Genomic DNA, 16,718 nt, shown 5'->3' with positions numbered 1-16,718 from the left:
GCGGCGCGCAAAAATTCATCACTTGGCCACTCGCACGCTCGAACTTCTGTGACTCGAGGGACTACATACTTGGGGTGGTTCTTCTCATCCTCCTTGTGGTTACGGCTTGAAGAGCCTCTCAAGAACCTCCTCATCTTTTCCCTTTTCTAGCTCTGAAAAATTCTGAAATTTTTAGAGACTTCGAAAGAAAAGTGAATAAGGATTAACCCAACTTGTAGCAACTATTCCTACTAGTGCCTAGAGACCGTATCACGCGCTAAAACTACTTGGGACCAGCTAAAATCAACTTTTCTAGCTCAAGAACAGGGTCACCAAGGTAGCAAGAATACTCAAAGGATAAAGCACTAGAGCAAAAACTAATTGGACCAATGGAGGAGTCACTTACCAAGGAGTAATTTCCCCAAAATGGTTCGGAGAATGGTGCTTTGAGCAAGGAGATCGAAAATCACAGCCAAATGAGCAAGAACACGGGTTTGAGGTGCGAAACATTTTTTTCTAGAGGTGGAAGAAGAGGCTGAGAGCTGGAATGAGTGGAGGGGGTGCATGTGTGCCCCACAAGCTTGCACCCCGCCACTAGGGGGTAGGTGGCGGTGGGGGGGGCTTGTGGCCCACTAGTCTGGCCCCTAGGCCAGCTCTCAGGCCCAGAAATTTTCAAAAATCCCAGAAAAAAATCATACTAAATTTTCAGGACCATCGGAGAACTTTTATTTTTGAGGTATTTTTCTCCGGGACACTAAAACAGAAAATAGGAAAAACTAAACTAATTCTATCATTTTTATTCTAAACAACAGAAAAGGAAAACTCAAAACACAGGTATGTGACTCTCTGATTCATCCTTCTCATGGTCATCGAAAGAAATCGGTCAATGGGATTGATCGATTCCTTATGACAAAACCTTCTCGAATCGCAAAAGAGAACGAAGAATTTTCGAATAGCAACTAAGTCACCTCAATGGGGATATGTATCTCCCCAACAAGCAAGTCATACTTCATCTTGACACGAGGAATAGGGCATTCAAAGCTCCCAATGAGAATCGATGAAGTCTTTTCGATAGCATTGATGCAATGTACTGGATATCGTTTCTTCGGAAAGTGCACTGTGTGTTCGTTACCGTTGACGTGGAAAGTGACATTGCCTTTGTTGCAATTTATAACAGCCCCTGCAGTGTTTAAAAAGGGTCTTCCGAGGATGACAACCATGCCATCGTCCTCGGGAATATCCAAGATAACAAAGTCTGTTAAGATAGTGGTGTTAGCAACCACAACAGGCACATCCTCGCAAATGCCGGTAGGGAAAGTAGTTGATTTGTCGGCCATTTGCACATAAACTTCAGTGGGTGTCAACTTATCCAACTCAAGTCTACAATAAAGAGAGAGTGGCATAACACTAACACCGGCTCCAAGGTCACATAAGGCAGTTCTTACGTAGTTTCCTTTAATGGAGCAAGGTATAGTGGGCACTCCGGGATCACCAAGTTTCTTAGGAGTTCCACCTTTGAAAGTATAATTGGCAAGCATGGTGGAGATCTCAAGATCTGGTATATTCCGTTTATTAGTCACGATATCTTTAATGTACTTGGCATACGGAGACATCTTGAGCATATCAGTTAACCGCATCTGCAGAAAGACGGGTCTTATCATCTCAACGAAGCGCTCAAAATCCTCATCATCCTTTTTCTTGGATGGCTTAGGAGGAAAGGGCATAGGTCTCTGAACCCATGGCTCCCTTTCTTTACCATGCTTCCTAGCAGTGAAGTCATTCTTATCGTACTTCTTAGGTTGTGGGTTATCAGGATTAACCGTAGGTTCAATCTCCACATCCTCGTCATTGCTAGGTTGAGCATCATTACGAACATCACTGTCCATGTTGTCTGCAGGTTCATGTTCATCACCAGATTGTGTTTCTGCATCAGACGCAGAAATATCATTAGGTTCTTCAGGTGTGACAGTATTTGGTGAACTGGCGTGCAGGTTCCTATCATCCTTCTTCTTCTCCTTAGGATGACTGGGTGTATCAGCATTGATTCCTTGAGAATCTTGATCAATTCTCTTAGGATGACCTTCAGGATACAAAGGTTCCTAAGTCATTTTGCCTCCTCTAGTAATGACTTTGACAGAGTTGTCTTTTAATTCATTGAGCAAGTCATTCTGAGATTTAAGTACTTGTTCTACCTGAGTAGTAATCATAGAGGCATGTTTACTCAGAAGCTTCAGAGCATTGACATTTCTGTCTACACAAGCACTTAGATGGCCGAGCATACGAGTACTTTGTTCCAAATGTGTGCTAACATAATCATTGAAACTCTGTTGTTTGGCAAGAAAGTTTTCAAAATCATCAAAGCATAGGCTAGCAGGTTTATCAAAAGGAATATCACTCTCATCAAACCTACACAGAGAATTCACTTCCACTACCTGTATCGGGTTATCGAGACCATGGATCTCTTTGATAGGTGGTAGATTTTTGACATCTTCAGATCTAATGCCTTTCTCTTGCATAGATTTCTTGGCTTCTTGCATATCTTCGGGACTGAGGAATAGAATACATCTTTTCTTAGGAGTTGGCTTAGGAGGTGGTTCGGGAATAGTCCAAGCATTATCGTTGATCAAGAGGTTATTCAGTAGGGTCTACGCTTGTTCTACAGTTCGTTCACTAAAAAGACAACTGGCACAACTATCTAGGTAGTCTCTAGAGGCATTGGTAAGTCCGTTATAGAGGATATCAAGTACTTGTTCTTATTAAGAGGGTGATCAGGCAAAGCATTCTGTAGCTGGACGAGCCTCCCCCAAGCTTGTGGAAGACTCTCTTCTTGGAGTTGAGCAAAGTTGTATATTTCCTGCAAGGCAGCTTGCTTCTTATGAGCAGGGAAATATTTCTCACAGAAGTAATAGACCATCTGTTGGGGACTACGCACACATCCAGGAGCAAGAGAGGTGAACCAGACTTTAGCATCATCCTTTAGAGAGAAAGGAAACAACTTAAGGATATAGTATACTTTAGCATCATCCTTTAGAGAGAAAGGAAACAACTTAGTGCAAAGGTTGGCTATTTCGGATTGTTTGGCAAGATGGGCTATGACCGTCTCAGACTCGTAACAGTGAAAAGGATCATATTCGACTAGAGAGATTATCTCAGGGTCGACAGAGAATTCATAATCCTTATCGGTGACAAAGATAGGCGAAGTGGCAAACTTCGGGTCATTTTTCATCCTAGCTTCCCGAGATTTTTCGTTCCACTTGAGAAGTAATTTCTCAGCATCATAGGCATCCTTACACGCAAGAAAATCCTCAGCTATCTCTCCCTCCATAACGTAACCCTCAGGTATAACATGCAATTCATATCTAGGAGAGCTAGATCTAGCAGGAGCAAAAGCAGGTTCTATCTCAATAGTATCGGCAGTATCAGAAGCATCACGAGCATTGGCAGTAACTCTAGCAATATGAGCATCAAGGAACACTCCTAGTGGAACATCAGGCAAAGAAGTATCTCTAGCAGTATCAAGCATAGCATCATCAGGCAAAATAGCATCTCTAGCATCATCAGGCAAAGCAGTATCAAGCATAGCATCTCTAGCAGTATCAGGCATAGTATCAAGCATAGCATCATTAGGCATAGTATCAAGCATAGCATCTCTAGCAGTAGTATCACAAGCATCATCAAGCACATGCGACATATCAAGATTTCTAGGAGGAGGTGAAGTCGCAAACTTACTCATAACTGAAGGTGAATCAAGTGCAGAGCTAGATGGCAATTCCTTACCTCCCCTCGTAGTTGAGGGCAAGACTTTGGTCTTCGGATCCTTCAGATTCTTCATAGTGATCAGCAGATATAAATCCCAAGTGACTCAGAGAATATAGCAATACCTCCCCGGCAACGGCGCCAGAAAAATGCTGATCCTGCAACCTCTGGCGTTAGCTAGACGAATGCTTATGACAACAAACCTTCTCCTACACCGGCACCAGAAGAATGTTGCTAGAACTCCCCGATAATGAAACTAGAAGAATGTTGTTGAGGGCCCACCAGCGCGTGGGTTCGCAGTAGTTTTTGAGGGTAGAGTATTCGACCCAATTTGGTGATAAGCCTCAGGAGCTGAGAGTATACTCTCAAGTATTAGCAGCTGAATTTGTCAGATTCAACCACACCTGAAAGATTAGTATCTGCAAGCACAGTAGTAACAACAAAGTAATATGATAACAACGGTGTCAAAAACGATCTGTTGACGGCAGACTATTCCTAACGATTGTATCAATGGCGCCTCCGTTGCCGCGTTGACGAAAGTTGTCAATTCCCGTCAACGGTCAGCGAATCAACAGTGTAGCAGGTAGCAGCAGTGTAACGAGCAATAGCAGTGGCAAGGAACAATAGTAGTGATAGCAGTAGCAAGTAGCCACAGTAGCAAGCGACAGTAGTAGCAACAGTAGCAGTAGAGCAAGACAAGTAACAGTAGTAGCAACAGTAGCAGCAGCAACAGAGCAAGACAAGTAACATCAGTAGCAATAGTAGTAGCAGCAGCAGAGCAAGACAAGTAACAGCAGCAGTAGGACAAACTCGTAGGCAATGGGTCGGTGATTTGTTTGGATGATATTCATCATGCACCAGCTATAACACGGAGAGATAAGTGGCTACCTCCTGTTCGTCAATGTGATGTAGGCATGCATTCCGTGTGTCGTCATACGTGCTTAGGGAAAAGAACTTGCATGACATCTATTGTCCATCCCTCCCGTGGCAGCGGGGTCCAAAAGGAAACTACACGATATTAAGGTTCTCCTTTTAATAAAGAACCGGACCAACGCATTAGCACTTGGTGAACACATGAACTCCTCAAACTATGGTCATCACTGGGAGTGGTTCCGGTTATTGTCACTCCGGGGTTGCCGGATCATAACACATAGTAGGTAACTACAACTTGCAAGATCGGATCTAAAACACACATATATTGGTGGCAACATAATAATTTCAGATCTGAAATCATGGCACTCGGGCCCTAGTGACAAGCATTAAGCATGGCAAAGTAGTAGCAACATCAATCTCAGAACATAGTGGATAATAGGGATCAATCCCCATCAAAACTAACTCGATTACATGATAGATCTCATCCTACTCATCACCACCCAGCGAGCCTACGAATAGATTACTCACGAACGACGAAGAGATTCATGGAATTGGAGAGGGAAGAAGGTTGATGATGACGATGGCGACGATTTCCCCTCTCCAGAGCCCAAGACGGACTCCAGATCTGCCCTCCGGATGAAGAACAGGAGGTGGCGGCGCCTTCGTATCGAAAACGCGACGAAAACTTCTCTTTTTATTTTTTCTGGGACGAAAGGCAACTTATAGAGCAGGAGTTGGGGGCGGCAGGTGCTTGTGGGCCCCACAACCCTTCCCACCGCCACTAGGTTGGTGGTGGCGGGGCAGGGTCTTCTGGCCCACTGGCCAACCCCCCTGAGGTGGAACTTGGCGCATATATTTTTGATATTTTCCAAAACTGCTCCCCGTAAATTTTCAGGACGTTCGGAGAACTTTGATTTGTGCACAAAAATAACACCAAGGCAATTCTGCTGAAAACAGCGTCAGTCCACGTTAGTTCCATTCAAATCATGCAAATTATAGTCCAAAACAAGGGCAAAAGATTTTGGAAAAGTAGATACGTTGGACACGTATTAGTAACTACATACGTTCTTAAGAAATAATTATTTAAAAATAATACTGCACGTAACTTATGGCGATTGCATAGAAAAACTTGCTAAGATTTTAGCGCACCAACATAATAATAAACCTGCACTGATGGATGAATCCACTAAAAAAATCATGGTCCTATTGCAACACACGGGCAATTATCTAGTAAAGTAAAAAAGATACAAGTACACACATTTGGATGTATGCTAGTTTATGTCTTTCCTTTTTCTTTTAGTAGGTGCATGTACATACTTTATCATTAATAAAAAGGGACACCGATAACCATCACATGTGTGCTGGAAGCAACACGAGACCACATATCCTATTATTAGAGATTGGGCCATGTCACCATATGCATCCACAAGTGACGAAACTGATGATATCACCAGAAATCTCTTGTGTTTTCAGTTTTTTAAATGTTTTATCTTTTAAATAAAAAATCCGATTGAAAAACCGTTTTCACCATTCAATCCATCGCGACGAGATCTTCGAAGATAGATCTCATATAGATTTGTTTCGATGACTTCTTTTTGGTTAATAGTTATCATGTCTATTGCACATAAATTGTCATCATGATTACATTGAAGTTTCCATGATATATTTCAACAAATTTTTCTTCTGAGTTTAAAGTAAACTTTGACATGTTATAAAAAAGGGATTAAAAAACTAAACTTGCCATGATGAATTACTAAAATTTACCTTGATTCATGAAATAACTTTGACATGGTTCATAAGTAAAAAAAATTGTTAACTACTTTAAAAATGCATGGTCAATGACTCAAATTTGCCATGAAACGAAAACTAAAATTGCCATGGTGAAATACTTACATTTTCCATGATACATGCACTAAAATGTATCATGGTTCATAGAAAAAATATATTCCATGTAAAAAATACTAAAATTGCCATGATCTATAAACTTAATTTGATGAATTAGTAAAAGTTACCATGATCCATGAATTAAAATTTTCATGGTTAATAACTAAAATTTTTCATGGGCAATTAATAAAAGTTTCTATGAATTAATAAAAGTTAAAAAAAACTAGATGGAACATGTCGTCGCAACTTTATTATAAAAACTATGGCAACATCAATGTAATCATCAAGGCAACTTTTGACCCAAAAAAATGTCGTCAAAACATATCAATATGGGATATAATTTTGAAGATCTCGTCAAGACGAATTTAATGATAAAAACGGATTTTTAACTGAATTTTTTTTAAGATATAAAACTTTTTAAAGTCTAAAAACTAAAAAGATTCCGTTAATGTCATATGTTTTATGTGGCAATATGATGGGTTATGAAGACGCGTGGATCATGTTCCATCATGCCACACACGTGTGTTATCATGTAGGTAAAAAAATTACTGTTGAAAAGTAGTTCCATTGCTTGGGGACAAATAAAACTACAAGCAGGCAAAGGCGAAAATTCGCGAAGACAAGATATCGTCACACACAAAGGAGAGCTAGGAAATGAAAATGAAAAAAATAATCATATGTCCGGGGATGTGAACACTAGTAATAGATGGCCAAAAAATACATGAAAAACACAGGCCCGGTAAAGAACCAACAGATGTGTACTTTTTCCCCTCACGCTGGGTTTTTTTCCCTCCCGGTGGGGATTTTCACCGCCGTTGAGACCATCGCCCCCTACCTCCGTCGATTCCCCATAACACACCGAATCCCTGGTGGGGGGGGGGGCGTGCCTCTCCTACGCTCGCTCTTCCTGGGTGTGGAGAGGCTAGGCTGAGGGTTAGTGTTCTATCCCCACAACATGATCTTGTTCTCAATTGTGTTAGAATTCAAAGATGGCGTCAGACAAAGCTTCGGGATCAACTACAGCCAGGCCATCCGAAATTGATGATGTGGAACTCTTGATGAAGGAACTAGGTCTGCGAGAGGAGGATCTGGACAATGTGGCGTTCGATGAAAAGGAAGCACCGACGGAGGCGATTCGGTGGATCGCGCTAGCTAGGGTGCACTCCGCCGAAACCTACTCTCAATACTGGTTCTTCCGGAACATGAAATCAGCCTGGAATCTTGCCGAGGAGGTGATTTTTAAGCCTCTTGAGGAGAACCTGTATACGGTGCAACTCTCCCGCCTACGAGATTGGGAGAGAGTTACTCAAGAATGGCCTTGGCACTTTAGGGGAGACGCTGTCATAGTCAAGCCATATGATGGTTTGGCGAAACCCTCGGCTATTCAGCTTGATCTATCGAGATTTGGGCCCATGGTAAAAGATGAGGACGCTGGGGAGGCCGTACTGGAGGATGTGCAAGAGGAGCCGACCCTGACATTAATGAATATATGGATGTCAGGGCAACAAATCAAGATGCTGTGATGGAGGACGCGACCAGCAAGAAGAGGGCGTCGGAGCAAGCCAATCTCAGCAGTGTGTCTCCTCCTTTGGCGACTTCTGTTTTCACAGGGAAGGGAAATATCCTATCCCTCCCCACCTTCAATACCTATGAGTCTGAGTGCCAAGCAAGAAACCAAAAGAGCTAAAGTGGGACGAAAAATTGACAAGACCTCAGGCAAGAATGGGAATCTGGTGAAGCATGACAAAACTTTGGCGGGCTCCAAGGAGGGGCGCCACCGGGCCCAATGAATGTCTTCTGCTAGAATTGCCATGGTGCCGGTAAAGCCACGACAGTTCACGAACTTTGTGAGGAAATGTACGCCTACCCTACTGTGCATTATAGAAACACAAATTGAGGGTGCTAGGGTAGAATATTTTGCTAGATCTATTTGTTTTGATAAGGCTTATGCAGTTGATAGTAATCGTAGAAGTGGTGGAATCGATCTTTTTTGGAACAACACAATGAAGGTTGAAACTCCAGGTTATTCTGTTTATCACTTAGATGTTTTTGTGGAGGACCAGGGACAAGATAAGTGGAGGTTAACTTGTGTCTATAGGAAGATCAGACACACTTATGCTACCAAACATGGACGATCCTAAAAAACATTAGTACTTTGAGCAGTTTTCCATGGTTATGTATACGGGATTTTAATGAAGTCCTACATCCAGAAGAACGCGAGGGAGTGGGGCAGCGCAACAATGCTCAAGTTCAAGAATTTCGAGATGCCACTGATGTTTGCAGTCTTCTAGACATTGGCTGAAAAAGTTGGTTCTGGACTTTTGAAAAGAAGGTGGGCGACAAAAGTTACACAAGGTGCAGGATTGACAGAGCACTGGTTAGCGCGGATTGGTTAATAGTGTTTCCATCAGCGTCCTTATCACACCTCACGGCTGCTACCTCGTACCATGCCCCGTTGCTGCTAGAATTTGGAACCCACCAAGATAAAAAAAGTAAAACACACCTTTAAGCACGAGCTAATGTGGGAGGCACATGAATGGCTCAAGGATTTAATCATGGCAGGCTGGGTCCCGGGGGCGCCTTGTGTTTCGATGGTAGAGATGAGAACGAAACTTCAGAACTTGTCTCAAAATCTGAGTAAATGGGGTAATGATACTTTTAGAAGTGTTCGAAAGGAGATTAAGAATCTGAAACAAATGCTGGACGAGCTCCGTAGTGATCCATTGCGAATGGAGTCGTCCCACGTTGAACTTAAGTTCAATGAGAAGTTAATAGAGATGTATCATCGCAAGGAGATCATGTGGTGTTGAAGATCTCAAGTGGAATGACTCACAACGGGGGATAAAAACAAAACAAAAATCCATCGCTGTGCCAGACTTAGGAAAAAAAGAACATGATCAAAGCCCTCCAAAACTCGCCAGGAGTCGAGATAAATGATCTAGGATAATTGAAGACGCTGGCAAATGTTTTTTACCAGCAACTATATGAGTCAGAGGGTGTCCAGAATATGGAGGATGTTCTTGTTCATGTACCAAGAAAGGTAACACATGAGATGAATGCATCGTTGTGTGCCCCATACACTAGGGACGACGTAAAAACTGCTTTATTCCAAATGTTCCCCACAAAGGCACCGGGGTCGGATGGATTTCCGACGCATTTATATCAGCGGCACTGGGATATTTGTGGTGAGGAGGTTACACAGATTGTATTGAGGATCACCAGAGGAGGGGAGAGCCCTAAATGCATAAATGATACGATTCTTGTCCTTATTCCTAAGGTAACGAACCCCACAAATTTATCTTTGTTCAAACCTATCAGTTTATGCAACATATTTTATAAAATTGCCTCTAAAGTGGTTGCAAATGGACTGAAAGTCATTTTGCCCGACATCATCTCGGAAGAGAAATTCGCCTTTGTTCCAGGCAGAGTGATTACACATAATATCATCTCCTCTTATGAGTGTATGCACTTTATGAAATGGACCAACTAAAAAACTTATAGTTTCTATGCCCTAAAGGTAGACATGATGAAAGCCTATGACAGGCTAGAGTGGTCCTATCTAAGGGCTATGATGGCTAATCTTGGTTTTGCACGACAGTGGATTGATATTGTCATGAACATGGTTACGTGAGTCTCTTTCTCGGTGTTGTTCAATGGAGAGAAAATCGAATCTTTTAAACCATCTAGAGGGATCCGACAGGGAGACCCAATATCCCCTTACTTGTTCTTGATTGCAGCAGAGGGCCTTTCGTGCCTCCCGAAATCCAGTTCTCAGTCATCCACCCTATTAGGTATTAACATGGCCCCTTCGTCTCCCACCATTAATCACCTTCTATTAGTAGATGACAGCCTGTTGCTTTTCAAGTCCAGTGTGGAGGGATTGGTTGCGGTGTCAAACCTGTTGAATAGATATTGTAATGCATAACGGTAGAGAGTAAATCATGATAAAACTTCAATCTTCTTCAGCAAGGGATGCCCAGGCCCGGTGAGAGAAGCAATGAAGAACTCTTTACAGGTCCATAACGAAACTCTCAATGACTGCTATCTGGGGATGCCTACTGATGTTGGCCACTCCAAGAATGGTAATTTTAAATACCTCGGAGATCACGTTTGGGAGAAGATCAAAGGGTGGATGGAGAAGCTTTTGTCGACGGCAGGGAAGGAAATCTTTATTAAATCAGTGGCACAAGCTATTCCAGTTTTTTCCATGTCCTATTTCAGGCCCCCAAGGGGGTTATGTGAGAGCATTACTTCAATCATTCGTCAGTTTTGGTGGGGCTCCAAGCAAGGAAAAAAGAAAACCTTGTTGGGTGGCATAGGACAGCATGAGTCGGCCAAAGCACCTCGGTGCTTTGGATTTTCGTGATCTTGAGATCTTCAATCTGGCTCTACTAGTGAGACAAGCCTGCGCGTAATGATCAATGACACCTCTCTAAGCGCAAGGATTCTGAAGGCAGTTTATTTTCCTAGCTGTAACTTGCTAGAGGTAGAGTTGGGAGCCCATCCCTCTCAGATCTAGCGGGCAATTCTGGACGGCCGAGACATCGTGTCACAAGGGATCATCCGAAGGATTGGGGAGGGGGCAAGCACGGGTATTTGGACTCATAACTAGATATCGTGCGACAGCTTCAAACGACCGATCACCTCTCTGGTGCCTAACCCTCCGAACTTGGTTGCTCAGCTCATAAACACCACAACGATCTCCTAGAACGAGAACCTGATTAGGAAGGTCTGTACACATTTTGATGCGGAGGAGATCCTCAAGATTCCATTGTGTACGCGAACAGTATCATATTTTTGGTCTTGGCATGAGGATAGCAAGGGGATTTTTACTGTCCGGTCATCATATTGAATGATCCTGCGCACCAAACTAAGTAGAGAGGGATGGATTGATGAGTCTGGTATGTCAATGAATGAGTCGGAGAACAATCAATGGACATCTATTTGGCACATCAAAGTTCCCTCAAAACTCCAGGTTTTCGTTTGGAGATTGGCAAGACAATCTATCCCATGCGGTGCTCTGTTGCAGCACCGGAATATGGCGACAATTGACACAAGTGCTCTCTCTGGTGCCCGAGATACTTGGTGACATGCACCACTATCTTTCCCTATGGCATACAATGTTTGGGTGCTAGCACCTCATCATATAGTGGACGTAATGAGTGATCACATGGAGGATAGCGCCAAGGATTGGACCTTTGCTTTACATGAAATATTGGCTGAAGATGATTTTGTTCGACTAGTGGTGACTCTATGGGCAATCTGGGGAGCAAGGAGGAAAGCAATTCACGAGGATATTTTTCAGTCTTCGGCAACAGTACAAGGAGGAAAGCAATTCACGAGGATATTTTTCAGTCGTCGGCAACAGTACACGGCTTCATCAGCTCTTATCTAAGGGAGTTAAGCGAGATCAAGGTAAAACCTTCTCCTGCTCCGGCCAGCACTTCGCCACAACAAATATCACATTGGATTCCGCCTGTCCCTGGCTATGCAAAATTCAATGTTGATGGAGCGGTTTCTAGACATGGGTTTGGGTCTATTGGTATGATCTCGAGGGATCAAGAAGGCACTTTCCTGGGAGCCTCAGCTTTTTTTCCAGGTTTTATCTCCGACCCACCGACCCTCGAAGCTTTGGCAATTAGGAAAGCATTGACGCTGACGAAGGACCTATACATACAGAACATCCAGGTCGCTTCGGATTGCAAGGTAGTGGTGGATGATATCCAGAAGCATACCTCGGTCAGCTATGGTGCGATAGTTCAAGAGATCATATATTTTTCAGTTTCTTTTACTTCATGTAATTTCGTTCATGAACGTAGGAGCTTCACTTTTAAAGCTCACAATTTAGTGAAGCATGCTCTCACCTTGGATGGTGGCCGTCATGTTTGGTTAGGTCATTAATTTTTTTTTTCCATCCATCCCTGTAAACATTGTGACGAATTAATAAAGCTTCGTGGAATTGTCTCAAAAAAAAACAGACGTGTAGTACTACATTATCTTCTTTTACCCTTATTATTACATGAGCATTGGATGCCTGGATGGATGATATCCAAGCCACTTAAAGGCACCACACTTGACGGGAAAAAAATCTACACAGATCGCACGCAGGCGCATGCGCACATTTTTCCACAAATCAATCCCACAAATCGAAGAAGAAAATAAAACAAAAATAAAAACATAACAACAAACGAATAATCAAACGCGAGCGACCGAATTCAAGTTCAACCCATGGGAAGCGTCAGCGTGATGGGAGCTCGGGAAATCTCAGTGATGGTTGACGAAGCGGCACTGCTTCCTGATCTCGCCCTCGCTGCCGTGCGGCATGGGCAGCTTGCTGAGCTTGACGAGCGAGTCGGAGAAGTCCTCGTCCCAGAGCGTGCCGTTGTCGGCGTACTCGTGCACGTGCCCGCGCGCCTCCTTCTCCGTCAGCAGCTGCCAGTCGGAGTTGAAGGTGACGATCCTCGCCAGGTTGTTGTGGTAGTAGCTGTTGTCCAGGAAGTCCTTGACCTTCCTCAGCTTCGGGAGGAACCCCGGCACCGCCGCCGCCACGTCGCCGGCGTCCTCGTCCCTGATGTTGTTGGGCACGATGGGGTCCGGCCCCTTGGCGCACTTCCCGGCGAGGAGGCCCCGGTACGCCGGGAGGATCTGGTTGGCGGGGGCGGTCAGCCGGGCGCGGAGCGACGAGCAGTGGCCCACCCCGACGGCGTGCGCGCCGGACAGGATCACCAGCTCCTCGATGGTGAAGTTCTTGCGCTTGAAGTTCTGGATGAGCTCGGCGATGGTGAAGGTGGAGTCCGGGAGGTCCTGCTGCGCCTCCGCCGCGTGGGAGTGCACGCCGTCCAGCCGGCCGGCGAGGGCGTCGAAGTGGACGTGGCCGTTGCTCAGCAGGCTGGCGGCGTCGCGGGCGGCGTAGATGAGGATGTCCGCGCAGGAGACGACGCCGGGGCACCGGTCCTCCACCGCCGACTTGATGTCGTCGAGCAGGTCGAAGGCGGCCAGCCCGATGTTGATCGGCGCCGTCTTCTCCGTGTGCGGGTTCTCCGGCGTCGGGTCCAGCAGCACCGACGCGTCACAGCCCTGCACGCACGTACGTACGTTCGTCCGTCAGTTATCCTAGTTGATCGTACTCCAACAGAATGATTAACTTGGTTACCTATAATCGAGCATAGGAACGATCAATTGTCTTAAACTAACACTAAGCATGGTCGTTACTAGTACTAGCACAATTCGTTAGCTATGATGGGACAAATCAAGCATTTTAACCAATCATGTAACTGTAAGTGTGCATGGGAAGTCATTTCGTCAGTACTTGCAAATCATTATTATAGCACGAATCTGGATCTGAAATGTGCTGATTACCTTTTAGTTGTTGGACACACACGTACTACAGATGCATTGTCGGCAATGTGGTGCATTATTGGGCAATAGTTATCTATTCCTCTAATTATATCTAGTACCACTGCTAATTGGACCATCTCGAAGAAACTTGTATGCACCTTCATTTTCAGATGAAAAGGGGGACGATGTTTATGTTTTTCACGTATAATCCATTAGATATTAATCACTCTTAAATACAAATAGTATTACTAGGAGGTTTTCAGCAGATCATAAACTTGTGGGAGGTGGATTGAGCAGTGGTGCAACCAATTATTGATCTTTGATGTAGGTGCGCTTTCTCTTTCTCTTTACAGTATGGCACCGCGGCTTTCTTCTTTGTTTTCTTTTGGCGGCGAACGATCAAGAGAAAAGCTGACCGACTCTAATACATTCTTGCAAGATTATTTTATGCTCCAACACAGTAGCATAATATCACAATCATCCAAGATTAATTTATCTGCTGTAAAGCAAGCTTTCTAGAGCCAGTTGTATATTGAGAAACATCAAGTACGTACCGGCATCTAGTAGTCAAGTAGAGATGCTACAAGTAAGGACGTTATCTATTCTAGGCTGCTAAAGCAAAACTGATCTTTTGTTGTTATAAGCACTTGCATTGGACACTCGTCTTAATCACTCAACTGAAACGACCACAAAAATTATAGAACGGAGGGAGTAATTGTTACCTAATCAGGGGAATGATATAACTCTAACGAAGAAAATTCTACTCCTACATGCCATATATAGCGAGGAAGACGACGCGTAACCGACTAACCGTGGACGCTAAGAAGTTATGATGTCCAAGTTACCGAAGAAAAATCTATGACCAAATACGAAGACGACACGTAACCGGGGATTCTTTTATACGAGAACTTGTTGTCGCGTGTATCATCATCAGGCACATGGGGAAATTAAAGCAGAGAAATGACAAAAGACAAGGACACGAGGCACGGAAGAAAAGCAGAAAAAAGAGAGGAAGAAAAAAAAGCAGCGGAAACTAGAGTGCCGAAGATAATGACAATGGGCACGGTGACACCGGGTCATACCCTACTACTACAGTACTAGCAAAGTGAAAGGCGAGCGGCCTGGATAGCTCCTAGCTCGAAATGTTCTTTTCCTTTCGAAAGGATAGACATCTACATGTCCAAGGAAAGCATCGCATTCCGGCATCAGCTGGGCTAGCTGTGGAAGAAGCTAATCCTCGGCATCATCAGCTGGGCTAGCTGTGCAAGTGCAAGCTTATGTGCTCGCCACGCTGGTTGGTGAGCGGCTGGCGCACGGAAGCTAGCCGTTCGAGTTAAGTGCAGTGGCCAGATGAGTGACGTGCTTCCATGATTCACATCTGGGCGATGACAATGACGTGCAAACCAACTAGTTTGAAACTTATGCTTGGCTCCTAACTGTTCAGATAACTCCGTCGTAAACTAATTTGCCATGCTAACTGATTGACTGATGACATGTCGACTCAATCTTTTAAAGATGTTCATAGAAATAGGATATGTATATATATGTGTTTATATGAAGGATGTATGCGCGTATAAGTAAACGCATGCGTCTGTATTGTGTGCTCGAACACATTCTAACTTAAATTGTAAACTGCGAACATTTTCAACTATACTCCACTAAAACCACGACGTGCGCTTATTTTGGATCGGACGGCGTATGACTTAAACCGTCAACCTCCGGGTGATCTATATCCAATTAACTTGTTGGTGAACTGGTTAGTTAGCTCAGTGCATGCAAACCGGCATCGGCTAAAACTATGGCATCTTGTTAATAAACAGAAAACAAAATTTGGTATCTACTAGCACTCTCGCTGTCACGTGGACTCTAGTGTCACGTTCTCGACGAGGAAGCTAAACACTGGCGTGTGCACCGTGTACGAATGTGCTGCGGACATTGCGGATCACGAGCTAAGTCACTGTGCATGCACCATGTAAGGTTCCAGATGGGGTGCAGGCATGTACAAACCGCTGTTGTTAGCTAGCTAACCGGTGCTACTGTACCGGACCGGACGACGGCCGTTACGGAGGTGCTTTTGCTAGCTCGGCAGCAGTGGCCGCCAGTTCGGTTGGTTACTGGTTAAAGAGCAGAGCAGTGGCCGGCCGGAGTGACAGAGAGAGAGAGAAATAGACGACGGCGGCGGGGTACGTACCCTGACGAAGCAGTCGTGGAAGATGAGGCGGACGAGGGCGGCGCCGTTCTTGCGGTTGGCCTTGATGGCCCTGGCGACGTGCCACTTCACCACGTTCTCCACGCCCCGGCAGCTCTTGTCGTAATACCCCACCTTGAGTTCCCCCGCCTCCGCCTCCGCCACCGCCATCGCCAGCAGCACGGCCACCGCCACCGCCGCCACCGTCCTCATCATCCTCGCCGGCCGACCAGCTAGCTCCCCCACGCACGCACGCACGCACGGCGCCACCTACCCGCCGCCGACAGAAGCAGCGCCTTGCTCGCTCGAGTGGCCGGCAGTAGCTGGGCGAGCAGTGCTGCTGGTTCGTGTGGTGGTGCAGTGTGCTTCTGTGCTCAAGGGAAGGCTCTGGGGCGCGCGGTATATAACGGCGGGGGCGGCCCGATCGCTCCCCCTGACGAGAATTTTAACGGCTGGCGATCCGCCCGATCGCCTCGTGACAGCGAGCGGCCAACGTAAAGGGCGACGTGGCCCCGGCCGGCGTACTGCGTCCGTGGCGTCGTACCGCTTGCCAGGACCCGTCTTGTCTCGACTCTCGACCATGGTCTTGGAGGCGAAGTGATACGTACATCACACATGTGCGTGGCGTGGGTGCCAAACTCGCTCCGGCGAAGCATGAACTCGGCCAAAATTTCCGACACGACAAAGTTGATGGTAGGAC

The 16,718-nt window shown here is 45.1% G+C and overlaps 1 protein-coding gene across 1 annotated transcript; it reads right to left on the bottom strand.

Annotated features, from left to right (window-relative positions):
• Window positions 1–12,432: 12,432 nt before the first annotated feature.
• On the bottom strand, window positions 12,433–16,408 carry LOC123420560 (peroxidase 2-like). The gene is made up of 2 exons (XM_045107395.1): window positions 16,022–16,408; window positions 12,433–13,569 (listed from the first exon to the last, which is right to left on the bottom strand). Exons 1-2 carry the CDS (start codon window positions 16,232–16,234, stop codon window positions 12,757–12,759), a joined length of 1,026 nt encoding a protein of 341 aa, XP_044963330.1. The 5' UTR covers window positions 16,235–16,408; the 3' UTR covers window positions 12,433–12,756.
• Between the last annotated feature and the right edge of the window lie 310 nt (window positions 16,409–16,718).

Source organism: Hordeum vulgare, chromosome 1H, assembly GCF_904849725.1.
Source record: "Hordeum vulgare subsp. vulgare chromosome 1H, MorexV3_pseudomolecules_assembly, whole genome shotgun sequence".
Lineage (NCBI taxonomy): Eukaryota > Viridiplantae > Streptophyta > Magnoliopsida > Poales > Poaceae > Hordeum > Hordeum vulgare.
This window is presented reverse-complemented; position numbering and strand designations above follow the sequence as displayed.

Coding starts and splice junctions, on each gene's coding strand:
- LOC123420560 (XM_045107395.1), bottom strand. CDS start 16,234: ATGATGAGGACGGTGGCGGCGGTGGCGGTGGCCGTGCTGCTGGCGATG. Junction 13,570..16,021: donor TCCACGACTGCTTCGTCAGG/GTACGTACCCCG, acceptor ACGTGCGTGCAG/GGCTGTGACGCGTCGGTGCT.